Genomic DNA, 26,635 nt, shown 5'->3' on the forward strand with positions numbered 1-26,635 from the left:
ATGGACCTTGGGAAGAGAGCATGGGAGGCGTGCTCTCCAGAACAGAATTTTCTGAGCTGCTCAAAATTATCTGAGTCTGAGAGGGTCAGAGATTCCAAAGGGAAGAAAGGACATGCAAAGTCAGAACTGGAGGGGAAATCTGCTCAGAGAATCATCTTCACAACTCAGAAAATCTTGTTTAACTACATTTTATGCAAGGTAATCACAGCCAGTATTTAAAACAACAACAACAACAACACTGTTCTAGGAAATGTCTCTGTTTGCCACCACCTTTAACTTCCTTAATCATGGTGTGGTGTTTTTTCTTTCTTTACATTTGGTAACATGTTGATGAAAGCGGTAAACTAGCTCTTATATCAGAACTTTTTTCAATTTGATTTCAATGAATTTGTAAATAGGGAGGCCACTTAGTCGAGAAAAAGACACGTGAAAATACTTGAAATAGAGAATGTATTTCAAAACTGCACATACAAGATTTGTATTTCCCACCAACTTGGTCATTTGACTTCTTACTACATGGATCAATATTCTTAGACCAAGTGGCAAATATCCACAAAAGGTCAGTTACAAAAACAGGCAACTCTAAAGCCTTGATTTTAAAATACAATGAAAGTGGGACTTCACTGATTCACAGAAATCCAAAAAGTACAATAAATTCCTAATAGCAAGTATCAGACTATGTCTATACTATTGATTGTTACCAGCAGATATGTTTTCAAATATACTGATATCAGATATTATGGCCAATGATGGTTTAATATTTTTAAGCCATAAGAATATACACAAAAATCTATTTTAAAAAGTATGATGCTTTTGACATGATCACTTAAAGTTCTTACTAAAATACCAGCTTCACAAAGTATCAAACTTGTAGAAGAATAAATGTACGGACTTCCCAGCCTAGGTTAGAAAAAGTATTTTTTAAGGTTTTGATAAAAAATTAAACAAAATGTGCTTACGGTACTCAAAAAAAAAATGAAACGACCTCATAAAAGTAAATTTATTTATTCAGTATTGTACAGAAAAGTGGAATCAGGGTGACCTGCAGAGACACAGAGGCAGTGACTGGGAGGTGGGCTCAGCCACGGGCCTCTGTCCACGTGGTAGCAGGGACTGCCCAGGCATTGCTCCCCCCTCCTCTCCACCACAGGAAGAACCATGTCAGTGCTTATAATGCAGTTGCTAAAAATATGACATTGATGCTATAAAAATAAATGTCTTAAAAAATAACCACATGCTTGAATGGAAACATAGGGTATTTGGGCTTTAAGGGTCTTCCTGTGGGAGGAGTTTCCTCCTCACTGAAGGGTCAAGTTCTTCATCAAAGTCATCCAGCTCCTGTTTCTTGGAGAGTTCCAGGAAAACCTGAGACAGACAAGAAATAAAGAGGGAGAGAGGCCACACTGCCTCCGTAGCTCCAAGTGAGTGCAAAGCGTCGCTCACGCTGTACATTCATAGTGCATGGATGAACCGAGTCCCACACACTGACCCACCTGCTCCAGGGTGGACTGGGAGAGGCTGTACTCCTCCAGGTCAAAGCTCTGTTTAACTGCAGAAGGACGGATGGACGTTAGGAGTTCATATATTTTTATACCCAGACAGTCTCAGAAGTCAGCATACCATACAAATAGCAATTTTTAAAAAATCTTAAATAAAAAAGTTTAGATAAAAATGTTCCTGATTTAAGTATGGCATGCAGTTAAAAATACACCCATGCATTCACTTGGGTTTGGGGAGAAAAGTGTGCGTGCTATGCTCATTTAGCACAGTGTTGGAGATTTCTACTTAAGCAGGAAACAGTGCTGCAAAGGTTTCCTTCCCGGTACGCGTGAGCTAGTGCTTTTGCACACTGAGCATAAGAAGAGGTGGAAGGAAGACATGTTTTGCAAAGGGAAGCCTCAGAAGACTATGGAGAAAGATGTCTGAGGTTTCCTGGGGAGCAGGTATCCTTTGTGACCCTCTTTCTACCGTGACCTCTTGCTCCTAAGTGAGTTGAAAACCTTTCTCCTTGACCAGAATAGATGGGAAGGGTAGTCAGAGCCCTGATAGGAGGCAGCAGCCTGGAAATGTCACCAACAGTACCAGGCCAGTACTGGCCACGGTGCCAATCTGGGAGTGTTTGCATGATCACGTGGTCCAGAAGGTTGGGGTGCTCGGTGCAGAGAATGGAAAGGGGGTGTCCCTGTGGCTATCAATGCTATCGGCAGGAGTACAAAGAGTCTTCTAGAACCAGGAGACTTGAATCTCTTCCTTAGGGAAGGTGACAAGCAAGCAAAAAGATCACTGAGCCGTGACAATGAAAAGAGCATATAGGGAGGGAGTTCCGGCTAGCACAGTTCAGAGAGGCAGAGTTAATGAGCTCAGGTGGCAAGACAAACACGGGGTGGTGATGACAGATGCAGTGTGGCTAGCTGTGAAGTGCAACAGACACAGGAAGATTGTTTTAATAACCAGACAGGAGGCCAGTTTCTTAATACACAGCCTAAGGCCATAAGTAACATGCAAGTCCATATAAAATTAAACTGTAAACATGCATCATGCATCAATGTTCCCAAAGAAAGTGTCCTCCTTGAATGCATACACAACTGAATTTTGATTTAGGTTTTCCCTATATATATATATATACATATATATACACATATATACAAAAACACATGCAAAAACCCCACAAAGCAAAAGTAAAATCACTCCCATTAAGCCCCTGCCCCCCAACACCCCAACACAGAATACCTCCACTTCTTTGATTTTTTTGTGCCCCTAAAGTTCAATTGGCAATTTTTAACTTTAAAAATTAACACCTTAGAGGTGCTTGGGTGGCACAGTCGATTAAGTGTCTGACTCTTGATTTCGGCTCAGGTCAGGATCTCAGGGTCGTGGGATCAAGCCCCGTGTTGGGCTCCATGCTGAGCACGGAGTCTGCTTGAGATTCTCTCTCTCTCTCTCTCTCTCTCTCCCCCACTCTGCCCACTCGTGCTCTCTTTCTCTTAAAATAAATAAACAAATAAAATCTTTAAAATTAACACCTTAGCTCCCATTCTGTTTTTGTCAGGCCAATGGATTAGTCTATGATCTGGAATTATCTGCTTCCTGGGATCTCATTTCAAAGTTTATCGCTCTTACCCTTCTCTAATGCGCAGAAAGCTTGCGCTAAAGGTCGCACATTTTCCACTGGCAGTTTATAGACCATCACAGAAGAGTACCTGCAGGGAGAGAGGTGGGGCTGAGGCTGATACCACCTGTGCGGGGGCAAGCTGGCTGCGACCCTGTCTCTGGTCGTTATCCTGATAAATAAGAGTCAGTGTGGGGCAGGCGAAATGCCTAGGGTGAGGCTGTTCACAAGGAGAACCCGGTGAGGGGAGAGGCTTGGGATGGAGAGGAGCAGGTGTGGGGCAGATGAAATGTGGACATTTCCAAAGTTGCCTGCCACCTTATCTTTTCAGCTGAACACTTGCTTCTCGAGCTTCATCTTCCACCAGGAACTGATGCCACATAGTTTCTTAAAGTCACTGAACTCAGGTGGGGGTCTAGGTCTTTTCTCTAGAGAACTCTTACCTCTCCAACCTTGCCCCATGTTACCCAAACTACTTTTCTTTTTATTATGTTATGTTAATCACCATCCATTACATCATTAGTTTTTGACGCAGTGTTCCATGATTCATTGCCAAACTACTTTTCTAATTTAGGTTATTATTGAGTCTCTGACGAGGAGACTGGAAATCGCCAGGAATTCAGCACCAAATAATGTTCAGGAACAGTTTTTTTTTTTTTTTTTAAATAATTTGTTTCTCAGATTAACGTTTGTCTTTTTATCATTTGAAAATCAGGAAGATTTTGATTTCATTTCATAAGATACTGTTTCCTCTATTTACGGGGCGATCATTCTCATCTATTCTGCTCATTCCCTGTGCCTTTATGACCTATTTCTATTTGGTCGTGGGCTGCACATTGAGGTACAGCATTTGCTTTGACATTTATACTCCAGTGTAGAAATATATTTTCCCACCATATTGTTATGACTTATTATTACTCTTTTCTATCTGTTTTTCCCCCAACTCCTAAATCATCTGTCTTCTGCAGTAAATTCTAGGTGTTAAAAATGACTCTAAAGTTAATCTTTGATTTTTACTGTATGATTTTCCTGAGAACTGTTCCATGACCAGACTGTGTATAAAATTGGAAGTGTTAATAGATTTGAAAGAAAATAATTAGCTTTCTATTCTACCTATGCCACTTGTTAGCTCTGTCGTGTGACCTAACTTCTCAGTTTCCTATGCTTAAAGATAATAATCAATTCTATTTATTAAGGTCCTTGTAGTGGCCAGACGCTCACAATGCTTTTTTGAAATCATCTCATTTTTCACTGGAAAAACAGTGTCTACCTCGGAAAGTTTCAGTGCGGATTAAATACGACAGCACGAGACCAGGACGGTATCTGGCAGCTAGTAAGACTGCAACACATGTTACCTCCGATTTTCCATCCAGCTCTCCTCTTCTCAAATTTAGTTTCTGCAGTGTCCAACAGATACTTTCTTTTAGATTTCCTTTTGGGCTAAATATGGACTCTAATGACAAAAAATGAATGAAACCAGCAAGGAAAAGCTGACATTTGGTATCAGATCAAACTCAGCAACCAACTTTACCTTTCTTGCCGGGCAGCCTGGGGGAAAACCCTCAGAATTTCACGATGGAGGCTTTCCCTCTGCTCCGGGGTCTTCACCTTCATCTCCAGCAGATAATTCTTACCAAATTTACTCTTCAGGTGTTGGATGGAACCGATACATCTGGAGGTCAGAGGAGGATGAGGTCGTCACAGAAAGGGGAAAGAGACCGGGCACACAATGTTTGAGACTCCTGATTTGCTGCTAGGGTCGTCTCCAGGGCGTCACTGTTAGACCCAGATGCAGTAGCTATAGTCGCGCTGTGCGCGGACAAACTCCTCCAGCCATGCACCTGTTGCCGGCGGGGGGGAGTGTGGGCGGGGACGGGCACCCACCTCAGCTTCCCGGACACCATGATGGCCACGCGATCACACACGGCCTCAGCCTCTGCCATGTAGTGGGTCGTCAGGAGGGCACCCCTCTCTGTGTCTTTGAAGGTGGCCCGGATCACCTGCCTAAATCGTCAAAAGACCATTTGCAGTGAAGAAAGATTTCGAATTAATCATAGATGGGCGGGGAAAAGAATTTTTAACCGGCATGCCTGTGAGTAATTAGCAAAAGGAGCTCAAGCAAGGGAGGACCCTTGAGAGGGCAGGTGGGAGGAGGAAGGGCGAGCCAGGTGAGGGCGTGAGGCGGAGGTAGGCACTAGAAGAGGAGCTGTCCGGGAACACAGAGTTTATCCCGAGCTTGTGTTGAGAGAGAAATGCTGAGCAAGAGATTGTTCATGAAAGGGCTGTGCCAAGGAACAGAGAGACAGAATTCAACAACAGGGGGGGTCACAACCTAGTAGGAGAAAATAAATGCAGAATAAATATTCAAGATAACATCCAGAACCCGCCCCCACCTTTACAACCTAATGGGAATTACCATTCTCCCCCTCCCCCAGCACTGGCCACGGTCCCCGTGGCCCAGGGATGCACCACCCCTACCTAAAAGATCACTGGGCCAATGGTACTACTTACAGTGAGTGTGTCTGGGTCCTGCCAATGCTTATTTTTCCTTCAATGATGAAATATTATCAGGGAGAGGGTTGGTGTTTGTTTCACGAAATATTGGTGTTACTTATGATATTGAGAGGTGTTTTCCCTCCTCCCCCCCCCCCACATTAAGAAACAGTTTAAGGGACCATTTTTACACAAGTAAAACAATTCACAAATTTCCTGCAAGGCTTTGGGGCCGTCCGTGACTGGATAGCGTCCCTTACCACATCTGCTGCTGCCCCTCGGGGTCCACCCCCGTGGACGGCTCGTCCAGAAGCACCACCGATGGGTTTCCCAGGATGCTCAGTGCGAAGCACACCTGGAATGGGAGAACAGCATGTCTGGCACCGACGTGTGGGGTGCGCAGAGTAACACTGAGCCCTCTCCCCCCTTACCTTCCTCTTTATTCCCTCGGATAAGGCCTTCACGGGCTGCTTCAGCTGGTCCTGCAGCTTGAGCGCATCCACCAACCTGGAGCAAACACAATGGAGCATCACAGTAAGGAAGTTGGTACGAGGATGGGCCACACAGCACAGGGATGGGGAGCAGAGCTCAGAAATGCAGTTCAGAAAATAGATGCCAGGCAATTTTTTTAAAAGAGTTTATTTATTTATTGGGGGGGGAGGGGCAGAGAGAGAGGGAGAAGCTGACTGCCCACTGAGCAGGGAGCCCAACCCGGGGCTTGATCTCAGGACCCCAGATCATGACCTAAGCTGAAGGCAGACGCTTAACTGACTGAGCCACCTAGGGGCCCCAGGCCAGGCAATCTTAAACTGGCTGGTTTGATCCCTCCAGATAGTTTTCCCTTTTAAAAGAATATAAGCCCATTTCATGATTTTTAAATAGTTGGTCTATGAGAAATACTTTATACTTAAATTTTAGTATTTTTGATAACTTTCACCAACGGTTACTACTTTTATATTTACTATGAGAAGAAAATTAACACTTTGAAATCTGGGAAACCAGTTTCTAGTGGGGAATCTACCCAGTGTGATCTGGGTCAGGGTTCAGTCTCCTGTCCTGATCTGACAGTGAAGCTCCTCACTCCCAACCGTCTCCTGCCCCCGCAGGTATAGAACAGGTGTGGCTCTCACCCACCTCGAGATGGTGATGGCTGCGTCCGCTTTCCTCAGCCCTTTAATGGCAGCAAACACCTCCAGGTGCTCCTTCATGGTCAGATTGGGCCACAGCACGTTCTCCTGGGGACAGTACCCTAGGAAGCCCAAGGAGCCCTCCCCGCTGCTCCCTTTAAGTAGGACCTGCAGAGAAAAGTTCACTCTCAGAGCCTGCCTTCTGGGTTTGTCTTTCCTGCATTTCTCAATGGCTTCTTTTTTTTTTTTTTTTTAAGATTTTATTTATTTATTTGACAGAGAGAGACACAGCGAGAGAGGGAACACAAGCAGGGGGAGTGGGAGAGAGAGAAGCAAGCTTCCCGCGGAGCAGTGAGCCCGATGTGGGGGCTTGATCCCAGGACCCCGGGATCATGACCTGAGCCGAAGGCAGACACTTAACGACTGAGCCACCCAGGCACCCCACAATGGCCTCTTTCTCCTTACAAACCTAGAAAAACTAGAAACTCTCTAAGTCCTAATTGGGCTGAATAATCTATAATCATTCTGTGTTGGAGAGAGGTTGTCAGAGAGTAAACACATGAAAACAAGTGTGTGCACCCCCTAATCTAAGCTGAAAAATCAAGTATCTCGCAAATATGTCTTGCCATCATGGCCAACCGGTTATATCCAATTTTTTTTTATCACAATCAGGAAACAAGTATATGAATTTATGAATGGAATTCCTCACTATTGAACACACTCAGTGAGCGCGTGTCTTTTGAGCACGTAACAAATGTTGTGCTGTCTGCTTTGGATACAGTGGGGAATGGAATAGCCAGCACCCTTGTTACTTGTGTTTTCATTCTGCTGAGCAAATTGGGCAATAAACAAGTAGAAAAATGAGCGGCTGGAATACAGACAGCTCCTAAGTGGTGTTCTAACGGAAGTAGTCAGGATGCTGGGGGCGGGGACTAACTAACATCACTAGGTAGGATGATTAGAGAGGGCCCTGTCTGCTGAGGGACCACTGGGGCAGAAGAGGGACAGGGCACCTGCCATGGAAAAGCCCAGACGAAAGGAATTTGGAGCAGAGCAAAGCCCTGTGCCCTGATGAAGCTCGATCTGTTTTTAGACCCGAGGCAAAGCTGGGGGCCTGGTGCAGAGTGAGGAAGGGATATGATAATCGGCCCCTCCGGACGAGCCAGAGGGATGTGGGGAGGGGGGTCCTTCAGCCTTAGTGCAGTAAGAGGTTGTTGAAAATATTGAAGTAGGACGATAGTATTGTTTATAAAGATCACACTGGCTGATCTGATTAAAGCTAATTTCATGACACCCAAAGAGTTCGCTTTGTTAACTCAGATCTTACTTACCTTTTAAATAGTTCATTATCATATATCTGTGAACAGTTACTACCTCCTTTTTTGCCCATGTTTAATGAGAAATGAAATAATGATTTAGGGTCCAGATGGTGACTCAATTGGAGCGTGGTCTCCACTAAGCTAAGGAATCCAGTTAGGGTCGAGCAAGCCACCAACATCCCTGAGCAGCCCCCGTTCACCATCACGTGCTCTCATCTCGGCTTTGGAGGGATTATGAATATTTATTTTCTCCTCCGTCTTTGGTGGCATATTTATCAATCACATTCCCGGAGGTCTTTTCCCTTCTGGGCTTGAGCACCAGCCCCTCTCCCCTGGTGTGGTGCCACAGACCTCTCTCTGCCTTATATTCTGTTCTCTAAAATCCCTGGACATCCTTTCCAAAGGAGCTCTTAAAGCGTTCTATTTTCTGCCATAGAATTTGGGGGGAAATATGTTCTCTATACTCTATTGTGTTGTCCCCTCTTTACTAAATCTCAGCTCTTTTTCTGGTGTCTGACCATCTTACATGGTTCAACTGCATGTAGGACTCAAGTTCACTTCGTATCCCTGTTGCTCAATTTTGAATCATTCTTTGAAAACACTCCCAAGAAATAGTGTATTTCTACAAAAATATATGTCTCAGGATCCAAGCACTTTGTGGAGGACAATGAATATAATGGCTTAATAAAGGTTTTTTTTTTTTTAATTTTAATTCAAGATTAAAGCATTACATACTGGGAAGACAATGCCCATTGAAAGTACAAATCCTGTATGTCAACTATACTTCCATTAAAAAAAAAATCAAGGGGGCGCCTGGGTGGCTCAGTCGGTTAAGCGTCTGCCTTCGGCTCAGGTCATGATCCCAGGGTCCTGGGATCGAGCCCCGCGTCGGGCTCCCTGCTCGATGGGGAGTCTGCTTCTCCTTCTCCATCTGCCCCTCTCCCTGCTTGTGCTCTCTCTCTCTCAAATAAATAAATAAAATCTTCAAAAAAAAATCAAAACCAAAAATGTAATGTGTTACACTGCACTCACTGTTAATACATGGAAACAGATAGTTGCCAAGAAAAAAAAAGTGCAACTCCATGTGTTTTATGGTATGATAACTAAGGCCTGTGTAGATTGTGATGTTATTTCTGATCAGATACTGGACATTCCCTCTAGATGTCGTTGAAGGCATAAGTAATTATTCCCTGCCAGTGATTAATTTTTCCATGTATGAACACGTTAACTTTGTGAAGATGTTAGTCTGCAACTTTAACTACTTCTGTCATCTAATGACTAAATGAGATTTGCTCTTTACAAAGCTTTCACATCTTACAAGTTTATTCTGAGCACCACGAGATAGCACATTCTCCACACAATTCATCTACCTGTCCGGCAGTCGGTTTCGTGTCTCCAGTTACCACCTTAATGGATGTGCTTTTCCCAGCTCCATTGTGTCCTAATAATCCTAAAACCTCACCTGAAAAAAAAATTGGTTGCACTTAATATGAATTGACTTTAATAGTAAAATTAAGAATAAAACACAGTCTGAAGTCTTGCTATGTGACAAGTGTTGTGCTCTGTGCTTTATATACGGTGTCTCATTTACTCGTCAAGCCTGAGAGGTTGTTGTCATAATCCCTGTGTACATATTTGGGGATGGCTCTCAGAGATGAGGTTAGCTGCCCACGGTCACACCGATTGGAAGGGGTACAGCCCCTCTTGGAAGCCAGTGTGTCAGACTCTGTCTCCTGTGACCCTAAGTACTGTGGTCAGTACACAAAATGAGGTCATCTCAACAGCTGCTGCTCAAGCCTTCAGACTGCACTGGGCACAACCCCAGTTCGTTCTCTTATGAAATAGAACAAACACTAGGAAATCAATCATGCTCACGAAATAGATACGTCATGGCTTCAGTGGTTTGTTTTAATAGAGTGCTTATGGTTTCCGTGTAGATGTTGATTAATTCAACTTAGAAATGGGACATGTCGAGGTGTTGTCAAGGTCACCTGCTGATGGGTCTGTGTGGGAAACCAAGAGGCGATGTACAGAACGATTCTCATCAAGACATAATAAAGCTCACGAGGGCCCCAGGCCACCGGGGGAAGGGCCATAGGGGTCAAACCTTTTCTCACACAGAAAGAGACATTTCTTGTGGCGATTTTCTTCTTCCTCTTGGAAAAGCAGCATTTCCTTTTCCCTGCATACTCTTTGCGCAGGCAGCTGGAGATAATGACCGGTTTCTGTAAGTAAATCACATCAGAACTTAATTCTCTCCATGAACTTTGAAGCTCTGTCCTCCCATTGGTGTGGCCCCTCACGACACAAGCCATGCCATCACAGGAGACCTTCCATGAGGGGACACCTTTCCTGGCCATTCTCCAATCCTGGTCCTCAGTCTTGGAGAGAAGAGATGGTCGTTTTCCCCTCCTACCAAGGCAGTGACTCAGAAGCACATTATTCTGTGCAGAACAGGAGCAAAGAGACTTGGAGAAGTACTGAGTCCTGCTCTAAGGACAAGACAACGGGCTGCCGACCAGACTTTTCCCTGCAGTCCATACAGTGCCATTCTCCAAGGAGCAGTGCTAATGTGTCGCTTTTTTCCCATTCTAAAATTCACAAGTTCTGGGGCACCTGGCTGGCTCAGTCAGTGAAGCGTCTGCCTTCAGCTCAGGTCATGATCTCAGGGTCCTGGGATCGAGCCCCACCTAGGACTCACTGCTCAGCAGAGAGTCTGCTTCTCCCTCTCCCTCTGCCCCGCCTCCCCTCCCCCGACCCCCACCTCCCCCACCCCTGCATGTGTGCTGTTTCAAATAAATAAATAAAATCTTTAAAAAATAAAATAAAGTTCTTTCTTGGCTTTTGCAACTTCAGTTGTACTCCATTTCTTGGTTTTTACTCCAAGGACAACAAACTGAGGTGACGTGACTTTTTTTTTTTTTTTAATTTTTTTATTGTTGACGTGACTTTTAATCTGTTTGTTTCAATGTAAACAAGATGATTACTTACTAAAAGGAAGTCATGATCTGTGCTTGTATAGACCAGGATTATTTGAAGATCAGACTCCTAGACTGACTACGTTAACTGACCAATGTTTGTGTTATTTGATGAAATGAGTACTTCATAGGTGTTACCTCATCAAAGTTTGTGGAATTCAAGGCATCTGCTGTTCTCATTCTTTCCAGTTGAACATCTTCATCCTCCCCTTCTGGTGCTTCTGGATTTTCATAAACATCGTTGCTTCTTGGAGAAATTCTAGAGTCAAGAGCCATCCATGAATCATCGATACGGGGTTTTCATCCTTGTATTAAGAATACTGCATTCTTTAAATCTTATGCTTTGAGTAGGTCGGGTAATTAATAAACTATTATAACCTCCTTTCAGTGAGGTGACTCTTCCTCCCTTCCCAACCTAGTTCCTATCAAGGGTACTGCTATATTTAGTGACCCTTGCTTCGTACATACCTTTCATCCTACTTATCTGTGGAAGATTCTTTTTCCATTATCACTGGGCAACTTAGTATCTATTATCTAACAGAAGATTTTAATAGCATAGTTTAATGATGTAATCTTTCTGGAAACCTTAGCTTTAATACCACTGCCATGTTGGCATTATTACATTCCCATGGGGATAATGAGTCAGAGTATTTGAAGTCAGGATGGTCTCAGAAAATACAAGTTAGATGCTTGATCTCCTCGGAAACCTAGCCATTTCTTGGGAATGTGTGTCAGATTCACTTTCTCCTCCACTTTAAGTCTGGTCCTTCATACCCATATATAGGTCATTCTATTCTCTCTTACCTCAATCTAATCCCCCATATTGATCTTAGATTTCTTAAAGGTCATCTTTCTCCTTGCCCACTCAACTGTCTATAATAGTTAAAGATGAATAGATAAATAGTTAAAGGTCATCTTGCAAGTTGCCCACTCAACTGTCTGTAATAGGTAAAGATGAAACCAATGGGAGACACAGAGGGAATAAGATGCTTATGGCCATGTCCTTGCACGGTGTAAAAAGACAGTCTCAGCTTTTAAGTCCCATTAATAACTGGACCAATCTGTGATCCACCAGTTGGGCTTCTTACTACCACAGAAAAAGGGGACAATTACTGCTGTCTTTGGCCTATTGATCATTCCATCCTTCCTTCCTGGAATGGCAGCATTCCTTCAACTACGAATCTATTTAAATGGATTGCTATTTAAATTGAAGTAGCGGCATGTAGCTTTTCCCACCCTTTTACTGCACATGGTGTCAGAGCCCTTAATAATCAATGTTTCAGGTCTGTTTCCCTCTCTACCTAAAATCCTCTTTGATTTAGGTACCTAGATCTCTATTTTTTGTATTGGCATATGGTTGTTACCTCAGACTTGGCAGTTCTTTACTGACTGTTAATTTATGCAGGAAAAAAATTTTAAGTGTTAATGACTAAAATAAAAGAAGCCAATTTGATTTCTCCCAACCTAAAGAAGGGATCCTTCCTCATTGGTTTCTTTCCAAACTTCCATTCCAGACATCGAAGAATAAAAAGGAAGATGATAAAATGAAGGAAAGGCTAGGAAGAAAGAGAGAGAGAGATGCGTGATTAGAAGCACTCCAAGAAAAATGTTTCACATCAGAAGTGAATTAGAAGTAGTTGGACTTCTCCAAAGATACAGTTGGAAAAACCATTACGAATTTCCAATGATCTATTTTAAATTTGTGAAACTATCAAATTCACTTTCAATCTTGTTTACAGAGCATTGGAAACAAATATAATTATGGAATACCATTACTTTATGTCACTTATGCTAATACTGGTACAGTGTTTTCAAAATTTGGGAAGCATATTATCTGGTCAGTCAATCTTTAGAGAAAAATTTTTTCTATATTTTACAAATACTTTATCTCCATGGGCTACAAATATCCATATGCTTACCTTAATAAAAAAAAGTTTCACTGTGTGTACAGGAATTAAAAAGTTTCAGTATAGTAAAAGACACGAAGATTGTTAAAGACAAGTGTGTTCTTACAATTAAGAATACCAGAAATAGCTCTATACTTCTTGATTCTTCATTCTGGAAATAAAATATGAACACCTGCAAAAGGAAAAAAACAATGGTTAAATAGGAAGTTTTTTGGTTTCATGAATTTTATCTATATAATTGTGAACTGACCCACTGAACGGTCCTACTAACACGTGCCCTGATTTCACCATGGGTATTGGTAGATGTCTATTCCAAAATGTGTAGCAAGAGGAGGTATTCCTTCCTCCCAAGGTCTATGAGGCACTGTGCTTTTATTTGAAGCAATAAGGTTTAGCAGTTACTCCTTACCTGGTGAGACAATCTTGGGTATCTGTGTTAGCCTCCCCAAATAATGAGAGAGAAACAGTGTTTTCTCCTTATCCCCCAGAGCTTCATATACCTTCCTATGTCCATTGATCCTTCAGAAGGCCCCTTCCTTTTTTTCCCCTCCCTTTCCCCATCTTCACTCACGTACTGTATCTTTGTTCCTTTCGTAGAAGTCCATACTTCTACATCTATATCCATATATTTGTAGAAGTTGATACTTCTACATCTATATCTATATAGTTGTAGAAGTTGATACTTTTCTATCTAGAAAAAAAAGGGGGGGGTGGAGATTTTATTCCTATTGAATGCTTCTCTAGAATCTTGAGATCCCAAAGATTAGGGGTATTTCATTTGCCTATTTGCTGCTCTATTTCCCACCACCTATTACCCTGTCTCCCCACACATGGACCAGGGCCAGGTTTTCTAACATGATTCAGCTGGAGCACACTGCCCTATCTGGAAGGAATTCAACCGGAATCCATGAGGTAGAAATCTTTAAATGCCATGTATATTCAGCATGGAGGAGAGCCCCCCAGGCATAGCTTCCACAACTGGTTAAGAGTTCCCAGGACACCGGGGCAGACAGCAGCATTACTTACCTGAAAATATAAGAACATACAGCCAATTAACGTGGCGTGTGGTACTAAAAAGGTGACACAGTACAGCGCGACATGTCCATAGCGCTCAAACAGCAATATAAACACAGAGAAGATGGTGATCTAAAGAAGATATGAACATGCACGTTAACCACTCTGCATTTCCACATATGCTCCAAATTGAGATGGCTCATCTTGAGGATATTCCTAATTTCAACTCCCACCTCAGAAACACAAGGGATTCAGCGTATCTCCATCGACATGTTCTCTCAGGTACTTAGCCAGATTCCTTTAACTGGGAGTGTCATGAATGAGACATGACTGGACAAATCTAGGATCTAATAGATAACTTACTTTCATTACAGAAAGAGAAGAAAGTTGGCATTATATTGGTTTTGGAGGAAAAATTAGTAGATAAGCAATAATCAGAGGGAACACAAATTGATATCTCCTGGAAATCATGCAACGGCAACAGAGAAGACTTCTGTTAGGGACACCAGTGGGGAAAGAGAAGCATGGAGCAACCCGGAGTGGCTTCAGTGGAAGTACTCAAATTCAAAATTCAGGAATAAGAGATAGTTACAGGGACAAGGGTATTGGTATCCCCTTTTTCTCAGACTTTTTCTTCTAAAACATTGCAATGATAAAAGCTTCCTAACAGTTTTTGTACTTCTTTCTGTTACAAATTACCATTTTTATGGCATTCAGCATATTCTTCCTAAAAGTATATTTCTTTCTTTCTTTCTTTTTTTTTTTTTAAAGATTTATTTATTTATTTGAGAGAGAGAGAGCAAGCGAGCGGGGCGTGGGGCATAGAGAGAAGGAGAATCTCAAGCAGACTCCCCACTGAGCGCGGAGCCGGATGTGGGGCTTGATCTCAAGACCCTGAGATCATGACCTGAGCTGCAATCAAAGAATCTGCTGCTTAATCAACTGAGCCACCCAGGCGCCCCTAAAAGTATATTTCTGATCTAATTTCTGTTCTGCCCTCTAAGCTTCCACGGCTTCCCACAGCCTGTAGAATAAATTCTTGAGTGCATGATTAAAGGCCAATGTGGTTCCAATCAATATTTTTATAACTAGGGCCACGCCCACGCTGCACTTTGTTCTCTTCCCTTATCCATGCCAGCTTATTACCAGTTCCCAGGATAAGCCTGGACTTTCTCGCCTGAGTTTCTGTTCATTCACTGACTCATCAGTCTTCTCCAGCTACTAAAATCTTACTCTTCAGTTCCTCAAGGAAATCTGTGCTCTCATTTTCATGAGTTAATCTTTCCCTTCTCTGGTTGTCACAGAAACAATCTTTTAAAAGGAGATAATCTTTTCCTTATCACTTTGCTTTAGTAAGTGGCTATTTACTTCTCTGTTTACCCTCTGAGTGCCCTCTCAGGGTTGAAACGGTCTTATTTTTTCTGCATTATCGATCTTCGTTTGTGACACATTGTTGGAAGCCAACTAATATTTGTTGAAATGATAATTTACTTTTTGGCAGTTGAAATGACAGGAAATCAGAATAGATACTAGGAGATAACACATATTTTTCCTTCCTCATTTAGATAAAATAAGTGTTGCTTTTATGGAATTAATTCTAGTAGAGTATAGAGAAGTGGTTTCTAGTTTTAACTATGTTAGCAACAATATTTGTTATCCTGTATTATCTTTGTGGAGGTCTTTGTGCTTATTTCTTTTTCAGTAAAAAGAAGACACAAATGGCTTCCAGGTTTCCTTCTGGCAAATACTTTATGGTTCTAGAAACAATTTAGCGAGTTTTAAAAGAGACAAGCGTAGAAATTAGGAAGAGGAAAAAGATGCAGATTTTGAAAAGGATCCTACCTAAGGAAAACAAAATACTTTAGACTGTAATACTAATTTTTCATTCTACTGAGGGCACATTTTAAAGTACTGGCTCAGAATTGTGTATTTAAATGCATAAAATGAATGTTCACAAGAAATATACTTACCATACAGAAGCAAAAAGACCAAATGCCACTATTTCTTTTCCCCTTGCGAAAAATGAATGAAATCACGTATGTCAAGAAGATAAGGGAGGCGGCATAACCAACCGCACACAGGATCTGAAATCAACAGGAATGTTTAGTTAAAGACAAATGCACTCCAAGAAAACGTTAGGGTCCAAAAGATGGTTAGAGCACAGGGTTCTACAGTTATTTCATTTATGGCAATGTAACTATCAATGCAAACATGTTTTCATTAAATCATACAGGGTATTTGTTCTATGAAGATGGTCACTTACTTGTATAATCTGATTTACAACTGTAAATAGAGTGTCTTGGGCATTTAAACCGTAGTCCATCAAATACATAAGAAGGAAGATCAAGCAGTACATCGGAACATCCACCAGCGCCTGCCCACACCAGTAGGCAGAAGGGAAGAGGCCCGAAATCCATAGCTGAGACTGAGCCTTGCTCTGATTAAAAAACAGCAAAGATACGAAGTGGCATTTCAACTTGAGGCTTAAGAAAATATGGCTTATGTAAGGAAATATTCAAACAAAATTTTCATTTGTAATAGTTCTGCGTCATGCTATATGCATCATCTGGACCAAGGGATACGGATAATTCCAAACATGAGTGATCAGTTTGCTGCTTTAACAACACTGATGTTCATCACACACCTGGTAGACATATGTGAAGGAAGAGCTAAGTGTAATCAAGGCATTAGTGCTGCAGTAAACAATATAGAGATTAATGATGTATGGGAGCGTAAATCAAATTACATCTCAGACAGGAGCCTCATTTGGCTAATCAGAGACTATCAGCAAATTAACTATTTTTTTTAAAGATTTTATTTATTTGAGAGACCAAAAGAGAGAGAGAGAGAGAGAGTATGAGTGGGGGAGGGACAGAGGGAGAAGCAGACTCTCCACTGAGCAGGGAGCCTGACATGGGGCTCGATCCCAGGACCCGAACATCATGACCTGAGCTGAAGGCAGCAGACCCTTAACCGACTGAGCCACCCAGGAGCCCTGAATTTAATTATTTTTGAAAGAAAAAATATATTCGAACTTGTTTAATTGTTTATTATAATTGTTTAATTTGTGCCAAACCCCACATCACTTGATAAGTAATTTTAAAATATGGATTTGGTTATGTTTATTCAGAGAATGATAAGGAATACAAAATACATGATATTTATGAATGTAATAATATTGATGTATGTATGCATAAATATTTGGATGGGTAATAAATATTTGAATGTGTGCTATGCCAAAATGACCCTAATGCATCATTTACTTATAATTAAAAGAATAAAGCAATTTTATATGTATATAAGAATACATATTATTTTATATATTTATGTAGAATATAATCATAAATAAGATATAGTATTTTATATATATAAAATACATCATCTTTGGGGAGAGACTTGTGCTGTCTCTTTGTATATAATAAATATATATATATTATTATTACATTCATAAATATTATGTATTTTGCATTCCTTGTCATTCTCTGAATAAACATACTAAATTACATATTTTAAAACTACTTATCAACTACTTAAAAATACTACTTAACTACTTATAAATAGTTAAATTCATTTGCTGGTGGTCTCTGATTAGCTAAATGAGGCTCCCGTCTTAGATGTAATCTGATCTAAGGATACATATCAAAATCTCCCAGCATAGGCCTGTTCGGTTCGCACGACTGACAAGGTTCTGGTGCTGGACTGATCTGTGGGTGAAGCCATGAGAGGGGCGAATTGTGGTTTTAGGTTACTGACAGAGCACCTGAATACATGGTGCTGCCATCTATGGAGGCAGGAAATACGGAAGGGGGTACACATTCAAGAATATCATAAATTCAGCTTTGGAGACGTGAAGTTTGAGTCTGTGATGCTGCTCCCAGTAGCGACCCTGAGAAGGGAGTTCAGATCAGCCCTGGAGGTAATGTTAGAAATTAGAGATCTGGGCTGGGGTCAAAGCTGTGAGTGACGGGTTAGGTAAAGGGGGTTTGAAGCCCTCGGGTTCGATGAGCTTGCCAAGGAGAGAATGACTCTAGCATGATGAGAGAGCTACGAGATCAGCTCTGAGGGGTTCCAGAATTTAGGCACAATGGGGAAGAATTAGAAGTTCCAACGGAGGCAAACAGACAGTGGCCACGGTGTTGGGAGAACCATGATAGAATTGTGGCCAGAGAAAGAGAGTGTTTGTGTTTCCCATGGGAGACATATTTAAATTGGGACTATGTTAACACCAGGATGACTGACAGTCACATCAGGCCAGCAAATGGCATTCCCCAAGATTCCTGGAGGTTCTACACTGAAGAGAAGAGGACATTATCCGGATAGCACACCCTTCCCTTGGACAACAGAATTACTTGGGAGAGGGAGGAGGTTTGAAACAGATAAAGATGGTTATGCAAGGTCATTTTGTGTAATAAGTTACAAAAATGGAACCATTAAAGAATATTCTATTAAGATCTGTAAATAAAACTAACGTGAGTTGGCCTGGGTTGATTAGTCATAAATTCACCACCCTACGACTGCCACTCAAAATTTGTCTCCACCCAGAACTACTGAATCAGAATCTTCACCTTACAAGATGCTCCAAATATGTGTAGATACATTAAAAATTCATTGGGATTAATGAAAGAGTGTCTGTGAATGAAAATGTATAAACAGATTGTCAGTTAAACATTGAAATTTATTTTTTATCTAAGTTCTCACATTTTCAAAATACCATTTCCTTTTGTTTCAGTCATCTCTTTTTCATTAACTTTTTTGAAATGTAATTTTGAAACAATAAAAAATATCCCTGTTAAGTAGAGTTGCAAGGGGTTTGACAAATGCATGTATTCTTGTCTCACACTCACAAAGTATAGAGCATTTTCATTACCCGCCAACCCCCAACTTCCCACGCTCCTTTGCAGTCAATAGCCTTTAGCACTGGTTGCAAGAAACCACAGGTCTGCTTTCTGTCACTACGAATTTATTTTACCTTTCTGAGAATTTCCTATAAATGAAATCATTCAGGATTTACTCTTTTCTGTCTTCGTTCCCTCAGTGTAATGGTTGTGAGTTGTACCCATGCTGATGCAGTTTTAGTTGTTCCTTCACAAGAATTTATTTATCAATTCACAGTTTGATGGAAATTGGGGCTGTTTCAGATTGTAGGCTATTATGAATAAAGCTACCAAGAATAGTAATGTACCAGTCTGTATGTGGAAAGATGTTTTCTTTTCTCCCAGGTAAATACTTAGGAGAGAAATTCTGGACCATACAATAAATATATTTTTAATTTTATAAGACAGAGCCAAAAGTGATTGTGCATTTTACATTCCCGCCAACAGTGCATAAGAGTTCCAGTGTCTCCATATCCTCACAAACTTGATATTTTCAGTCATGTTAATGTTATTCATTTTATTTAATGAGCAGAGGGACTTCATTGGGGCTATTTTCCTGATTACTCATGATATCAGCCATCTTTTTATTGGAGCATTTTCCTTCTATATATCTTCTTTGGTGAAGTGTTTGTTCAAATATTTGCCCATCTTTAAAATTAGGCTATCTTTTATTACTGAGGCTATATTTTATTAAAATTAGGCTCTCTTTAAGATTAGGCTGTCTTTTATTGCCCATCTTTAAAACTAGGCTATCTTCTATTAGTAAGAGTTCTTTATATTCTTGACACAAATCTTTTTTTTTTTTTTTTAATATGGAATGCTTCACAAATTTTTGTGACATCCTTGTGTAGGGACCATATTACTCTTCTGCGTATCTTCCCAATTTTAGTTTATGTGCTACCAACGCAAGCACGATACAAGGCTTTTGTTAGATGAATGAGTATTGTGAATATTTTTCTCCCAGCCCAAAGTTTTTTATTTTATTATTGGTGTTTTACAAAGAGCAAAAGGTTTTAACTTTGATGAGGTTCAATTTCTCATTTTCTTTGAAGGTATATGCTTATTCTGTCCCATCTAGGAAATAACTGCCTACCACAAAATCTATGATTTATTTCAAAATAATTTTGAGTATGGCGTGAGGTGAGTGTTGAGAACATTCTTTTTTCCTCATACCAATATCAGGTCGTTCTGGTAAATTTTGCTGAACTCCCTGGTAGTTTTACTGAAATTCAACTGATAATACCTGAATTGTCTATTTCATTTCATATGCCCATATAACTCTCCTAAATAAATACAACACATTCTTCATCCCTATAACTTTGTAGTAAGCCTTGAAGTCAGAAGCATAACTCACCCAACATTGTTTTTTTCTTTTTCAAAGTTATTTTGTCTATTCTAGGCTCTGCATATCCATGTAAATTTTAGAATCATTCTCTATCTGTAATCTATTTATTTATCCCTATATTTATAAAGACTTAAAAAAATTTTGTATCTTAGGACTTATTGCTGAGTTGGCTGCTCTATTAAACGTGTATAAAATAGCCCTAAGGAAAATCCTATCATTATATTACCCTTCAGCTTCTATTCATACAAAGTAATGAAGGTTTCATTATTACCTTATAATCATCAATGCTGCTCATGGCAATATAAGGAGTACATGAGGATGTCAAAATTAACCAGGGAATGGAATATCCCTGGAATTCATATGGATTACTCCTTCTGTCCTGAAAATGCAAAGAATACAATGAGCTGAATAACAAATTCAAAATTTGTTTTCTGGAATACATTTTAAAAAATATTAAACTGATGATCTATACTCCTGCCTTAGGTCCCTGTGGAGGTTCCCAAACTCTTTCATTATCCATCCAATTTTGAAGCTTAACTCTTGGCTTTCTATCCAAATTCATGGATAAGGAAAATGACTCAAAGAAGGTGAATGAATTGATAATACAACACAGTTGGAAAATAAAAAAGGAGTAAGATTTGTCATTTTCTTATGCTTCTAAAATTTATTCTGATGCTAATAAATAATGATCATTCACAGTTGAAACATTCCATTTTTAACTCCTGTTTAAGTATTTCAAATGTGATAGCTTGAGTCAAAAAATCATATCAGATGCTTTATGGGCACAGTGATGCTAAGTATCTTTCTAGGTACACCATGAGACCAGATAAATATTGGTTGAGGGTTCAAAAGTAGAGATAAAGTACAGTACTAGAAGGGGAAGTGAAATCTCCAAGCAAAAACCTTTGCACTTGGCTACACATATTGTTGCTACTGTTTGGAACAATCTTTGAGGACAGAGGATTCACAGGCTGCCCTGAAAGCAATTCCCATGTTACTTTCATGATCCACATAGGTGTTGTTTGATTACACATATTACTGAAAAAAAGTTATTACAAGCAGAGTCTGGTCATTTCCAGCCTGGCCATTAGAGATACACTTGCTAACTACAGAAAGGTGAGATTTAGGCTTATTGACAGGATCTTTTCAGAACACCTTCCATGCTTGGTGGGTTCAGGACTCAGTGGTAAGTCCATGACTTTGAACAGGACAGACACAAGGTCTGAAACTACAGAAAACTCTTACTTGAGCAATGAATAGGTAAATTCAAATAGAACAGGAAATGAGTTGCTGGAGATATTAAAGTTCAGATGTTGGGCACATATGTACAAGGTCAAACAAAGTGACTGGTATCAAACTCCTCGCAGCTAAAACAATGTTTTCATAGATGGAAGCTCAAGGCAATTTGTTCAATTTGTATCCTCCCTCAGAAATCAGAAAATTGATAGGAGGTTAATTAAATGAACCACAGCATAGGTTCTAAAATTAATTAATACTTGATGGAGAATTAGAACCTTTTGCTTTAATGATTTAGCTTCTTACACATTCTTAATGAAAGGGATTTTCATTTTCTGAACACACCATGAGGTATGTTGTGAGAAGCTAACTCAAGATCTTGCAGGAGTGTATAAAAATAATGGTGGGTTCATTTTATATACACATGAGTAACTGGTTCTTAGCCATATGTATTATCATAAAACCTTACACTGGAATGGAATATAGATAATTTGCTGACCTCTGACATTCATTTATGCATTTAACAAATAAATTAGTGCTTATCATGTTCCAGGCCTATCTCAGGTACAAAATATTATGTAGTGTTAAAAATACATGGTCTCGGGCGCCTGGGTGGCTGTCGGTTAAGTGTCTGCCTTCGGCTCAGGTCATGATCCCAGGGTCCTGGGATGGAGCCCCGCATCGGGCTCTCTGCTCGGCGGGAAGCCTGCTTCTCCCTCTCCCACTCCCCCTGCTTGTGTTCCCTCTCTTGCTGTATCTCTCTGTCAAATAAATAAAATCTTTAAAAAAAAAAATACATGTTCTCTGTGTTCAAAGAACTCTCTAAGAGGAAGAACTATATTTAGGAAATAATAAAAAAGGAATAATTACAAACTCTAATAGGTATTCTGGTTTCTAAACTTACAAAACTGTATACAGTGTAATCACCTGGGCTTTTTTTTTAGAAATAAGGATTTTTTTTTTTTTTTTTTTTTGTCCCAGGTATGAAAAATCTGGTTTGGTAGGTCTAGGGTTGGCTCAGATAATGAGTATTTATTACAAGGAACTGGAGTAATTTTAATGTAACCAGTCTGCAATTTTGGCCTGAACTTTGTCCTAAATTTTTTCCTTTTGTAGCATTTCTAAAAGTACTAATAAGACTTCAATTTCTTTTCTTTTCTTTTCCTCTCTGTACCCCTCCCACCTTCGCTCCTTCCTTTCTTTCCTTCCATCTTTTGTTACTTTTGTGCTAGTCTCAGTGCTGCATGAGTTCATTTTCATTACCTCACATTCTCTTTGAAAAATATTTTGTTAGTTCTGTTTTGCATTTAAAAAATTGAAGCTCTGGGGCGGCTTGGCTGGCTTAGCTGGTAGAGCATGTGACTCTTGACCTTGGGATTCTGAGTTCAAGCCCCACGTTGGGTGTAGAGATGACTTTAAAAATTGAAGCTCTAAAAAGTGTATTGATTTTTCAAAACCAGGAGCTAGCATGAATACAAATGGTAATTTATTATGCAGTAGTTCACTCAACAAGAATGAGATCACAGCACTTAAAAGAGTGATCTGGGAGATCCCTGATGGAGGAGAGTCCAGATCCTGATGGAGGAGAGTCAATATACTTACCCTTAAAAATGTACTTCTGTCAGTTTGGATATGTGCTGATGGTGTAATCATTCCAAGTAGCGCATTACTAATAATATCCATAAGAACTGGGAAGCAATTTAGTCTTTTGGTATTGCATGCTAATGAAAATCTGTAATTCTAAAATATAAAAAGTAAGGTTATAAATTCTTAAAGGAATTTATTTTTGGAGGAATTTATAAATTCTTAAAGGAATTTTGCTTAAGAGGTCAAAATTCAATATTTTGATGAAAAGATCATGTTTTTAAAATGATGTCAAATAGTCAAAGCAAAAAACAAACACTGTGTAAGTAAAACAAAACATATATTCAGGCTGTATCTAATTTTCAGGACCCCAGACATCTGGCTTAAGGCTAGAATCAAGTATTACTGTTTAAGAATAAAACAGAGGTTTCAGAATATATGTATTATAAAATCACGGAGAGGAAATCTGAGTTCTTTGGACTCAAATATGCACTTGACAGTGGGTATTATATAGTATTTATTTTGTTAATACACACAGTTTGTATTGGTAGACAATGATTAAGATATGAATTATTCATCATATTAATACCATTCACTAAGTAATAAAAGCAGTATTTGTTTTTCATTTTGTTTCCTAAAGGGGAGAACTGAGTACACTGATATTATATTAGCTTTTCCACACCTTTGGGAAACATTATAAAACAGAGACCAGCATACCTTTGTATTACCAGATACTATGATGGCTCCATTATAAGATGGGTCATCCAGGCCATTTTTAGTTCCAAATATATCCACTTCCAAAGCTATGTTCTGATGCTCCACAGAACGTATAAAATCATCAATGCTTGCCCCTAAGTTGTAGTTAGGTATATCACAAAACTTAGAAAATCAATATCAGGTTGTACAGTGAAATTATAATTAATGTCATTATGTGATCCTTACTGTAATATGGACTGTCAAGATATTTTTCCACATAAGAACATACTTGCTACTGTGAATTAAAAGTCTAATCACTTGTCATGCAGTTTACTTTACAATATGTTTATTTGCTTCTGATTACTGCTAATGTGAAAGGTAAGTCTTTTTTACCACCATACGGTATTTGGAATAGATATATTCCCCCAGAATATTGCAATGAGTGGCTGTAACAATTAAAGTTTTAGTGACACAGATAATCTCCAGTAACTAACCACCAAAATTGCTAAAAATATCACTTCACTACTGCTACATTATTAACTGACTTTCAACATGTGTCTTGAAACAGGAAGACAACTTGCTGGATGAAGGCATGGCGAGGTTCGTGGGCCTTCCCCTAGAAAAGCAACCATAAGTTGTGAAAATTTTTAAAAATCCAACAAGTTAAAATCTCTGGACTGTCTTAAGGGCATATAGAAAATGAAAAAAAAATTTTATTTAAGAAAATTTAATAAATCTGGGGAAGAACACTAAGAAACTGGCATTTGAGCCAAAAACCTATACCTTCACTCCCTGTCCTTGATTAGTGTGACAGAAGCTCCACTCTGACTGGATCTAGCCAAGAACTTGTGCCTACAATAGAGTTTCCATCTTATGGGTAGAGGATGGATGGAATAAGAGAACTCCAGACCTCTCACTGCCTGGGATGGAGTTTCTGCAACACCCGACTGGAAGGAATGAGAGAGGTTGGCGGCCAGCCCCTTCTAGGAAGATAACTGGATAGCCATTGAAGTTGCATCCCTTCCTCACACCATACATGAAAATTAACTCAAAATGGATCACAGACCTACATACAAGAACTAAGAGTATGAAAACCTTAGAAGAAAATATGGAAGTAAATCTTTGTGATCTTGGGTTAGGTGAAGCTCACTAAGATATGACACCAAAAGCACAAGCAAGGGAAAAAAATAAGTTAGACCTCATAAGACTTAAAACATTATGTTTCAAAGGACACCAATGAGAAAATACAAAGGCAATCTACAGGATGAAGTGAAATATTTGCAAAACATTTGAAGTCGATTCTTATTATTGATGGTACATATATTCTCTAACATCACCACAAACACTGAATTAGTGAATTCTTAATTATTGTTCTGAAGAGAAACACAAGGTTAGGTTCCTGTGAGCCTCTGGTCACAATAGTTTCTTTGACCAATCAATATATCACCATATTTTACATATGTTTTGGTGTATATATAATTGATTCATTAACATTGATCTCACAGCCAACAGCACTATAACATCATGCCTAAACAAAGTTTATTTAACACACATATTTTCTCTGTAAGTTACCTCACAGCCTTCCCTACTTAGGGACACTGGAAAGCACTTCCACACTATCCTTGGGGGCCATTTTCAACAGCAAAATCACCAAAAAAAGCATGAAAATGTCAAAAATATGGCACTAAATAGACTACAGAAAGGATATTTATGTACAGTATGAGAACTGAAACAAGAAGGCAGAGTATCACCTTGTTCTACCTCAGCTGGAAATTGTGCATCAGGTGACTCAAATTTTTCAGTTCTCTGAGCATGTCTGTGAATGACTATGAAAGAGCCATGAGGATTGGTTTCAGGGTCACAAATAAATTTTACTGACTAGACAAGTTTGCAAATACAGAATCTGTGAATACTGAGGATCTATTGCATCTAATAAGATACATGTATCTAGAATATATAAAGAACACTTAGGACTCAATAAAAAGGACATACAACCCATTTTTTAAAAAGACGTTTCTCCAAAGATAGATATACAACTTGTCAGTAAGCACATGAAAAGATGCCTAAGGTTACTAGCTATTAGCAAAATGCAAATCAAACCACAAGATACTACTTGATTCAGGGCACCTGGGTGGCTCAGTCGTTAAGTGTTTGCCTTCAGCTCAGGTCATGATCCCAGGGTCCTGGGATCAAGCCCCATATCAGGCTCCCTGCTCAGCGGGGAGCCTGCTTCTCCCTCTCCCACTCCCCCTGCTTGTGTTCCCTCTCTCACTGTCTCTCTCTCTGTCAAATAAATAAATAAAATCTTTTAAAAAAAAGATACTACTTGATTCACACTAGGAGGGGTATGACAAAAAAAGAAAATAACAAGTTTGGGTGAAAATGTGTAGAAACTGGAATCCTCACAAACTGCTAGCATAAAAATAAATTGGGGTAGTCACTTTAAAAAAGTTTGGCTGTTCCTCAAAAGGTTAAATATAGTCACCATATGACCCTACAATTCCATTCCTGGGTTTCATCAACGAGATGAAAAAAAAAATACATTCATTCAAAAACTTGTCAATGGATCTTTATAGCAGCATTATTCATAATAGCCAGGAATATACCCATCATCTGGTGAATAATAAATAGATGTAGCATATTCACACAACAGAATATTATTCCACAATTAAGAGATTAAATATTGAAACATGCTACAACATAGAGGAACCTTGAAAACATCATGCTAAGTGAAAGAAGTCAGTCATAAAATATCAGACATTGTATAATTCTAATTATATTAAATGTCCAGAGTAGCAGATCCATAGAAACAGAAAGAAAATTTGTGGTTTCTCCAAGCTGGGGACAGAGTGAATGGGAGTAGGTATTCACGAGTATGGGATTTCTTTTTGAGACGAAAATGTTCTAAAATAAGTTGTAATGATGGTCACACAATTCTGTGAAATACACTCAA

General features: G+C 39.6%; 1 protein-coding gene and 1 non-coding gene across 2 annotated transcripts in view; both read right to left on the bottom strand.

The window, feature by feature from the left end:
* Positions 1-953: 953 nt before the first annotated feature.
* The window catches only part of LOC116647994 (ATP-binding cassette sub-family A member 8-like), a 63,906-nt gene continuing 38,224 nt past the window's right edge, over positions 954-26,635 (bottom strand). Inside the window, exons 21-39 of the mRNA XM_032429706.1 lie at positions 23,704-23,837; positions 23,005-23,142; positions 20,438-20,545; positions 16,211-16,384; positions 15,918-16,031; positions 13,960-14,079; positions 13,040-13,105; positions 12,491-12,582; positions 11,165-11,285; positions 10,156-10,273; positions 9,419-9,510; positions 6,737-6,897; positions 6,034-6,109; positions 5,863-5,957; positions 4,994-5,113; positions 4,641-4,781; positions 3,121-3,200; positions 1,494-1,549; positions 954-1,365 (exon numbers count right to left, since the gene is read on the bottom strand). Coding sequence (XP_032285597.1) covers positions 1,267-1,365; positions 1,494-1,549; positions 3,121-3,200; positions 4,641-4,781; positions 4,994-5,113; positions 5,863-5,957; positions 6,034-6,109; positions 6,737-6,897; positions 9,419-9,510; positions 10,156-10,273; positions 11,165-11,285; positions 12,491-12,582; positions 13,040-13,105; positions 13,960-14,079; positions 15,918-16,031; positions 16,211-16,384; positions 20,438-20,545; positions 23,005-23,142; positions 23,704-23,837 — 2,105 coding nt within the window. The 3' untranslated portion in view covers positions 954-1,266. The remainder of the gene's footprint in view (positions 1,366-1,493; positions 1,550-3,120; positions 3,201-4,640; positions 4,782-4,993; positions 5,114-5,862; positions 5,958-6,033; positions 6,110-6,736; positions 6,898-9,418; positions 9,511-10,155; positions 10,274-11,164; positions 11,286-12,490; positions 12,583-13,039; positions 13,106-13,959; positions 14,080-15,917; positions 16,032-16,210; positions 16,385-20,437; positions 20,546-23,004; positions 23,143-23,703; positions 23,838-26,635) is intronic.
* LOC116648163 lies at positions 19,628-19,734 on the bottom strand. Its single transcript, XR_004302449.1, has one exon. It is a non-coding gene; the product is annotated as a U6 spliceosomal RNA (small nuclear RNA).

The sequence above is a fragment of the Phoca vitulina genome, unplaced genomic scaffold (genome assembly GCF_004348235.1).
Source record: "Phoca vitulina isolate PV1807 unplaced genomic scaffold, GSC_HSeal_1.0 scaffold41, whole genome shotgun sequence".
In the NCBI taxonomy this organism is placed as follows: domain Eukaryota; kingdom Metazoa; phylum Chordata; class Mammalia; order Carnivora; family Phocidae; genus Phoca; species Phoca vitulina.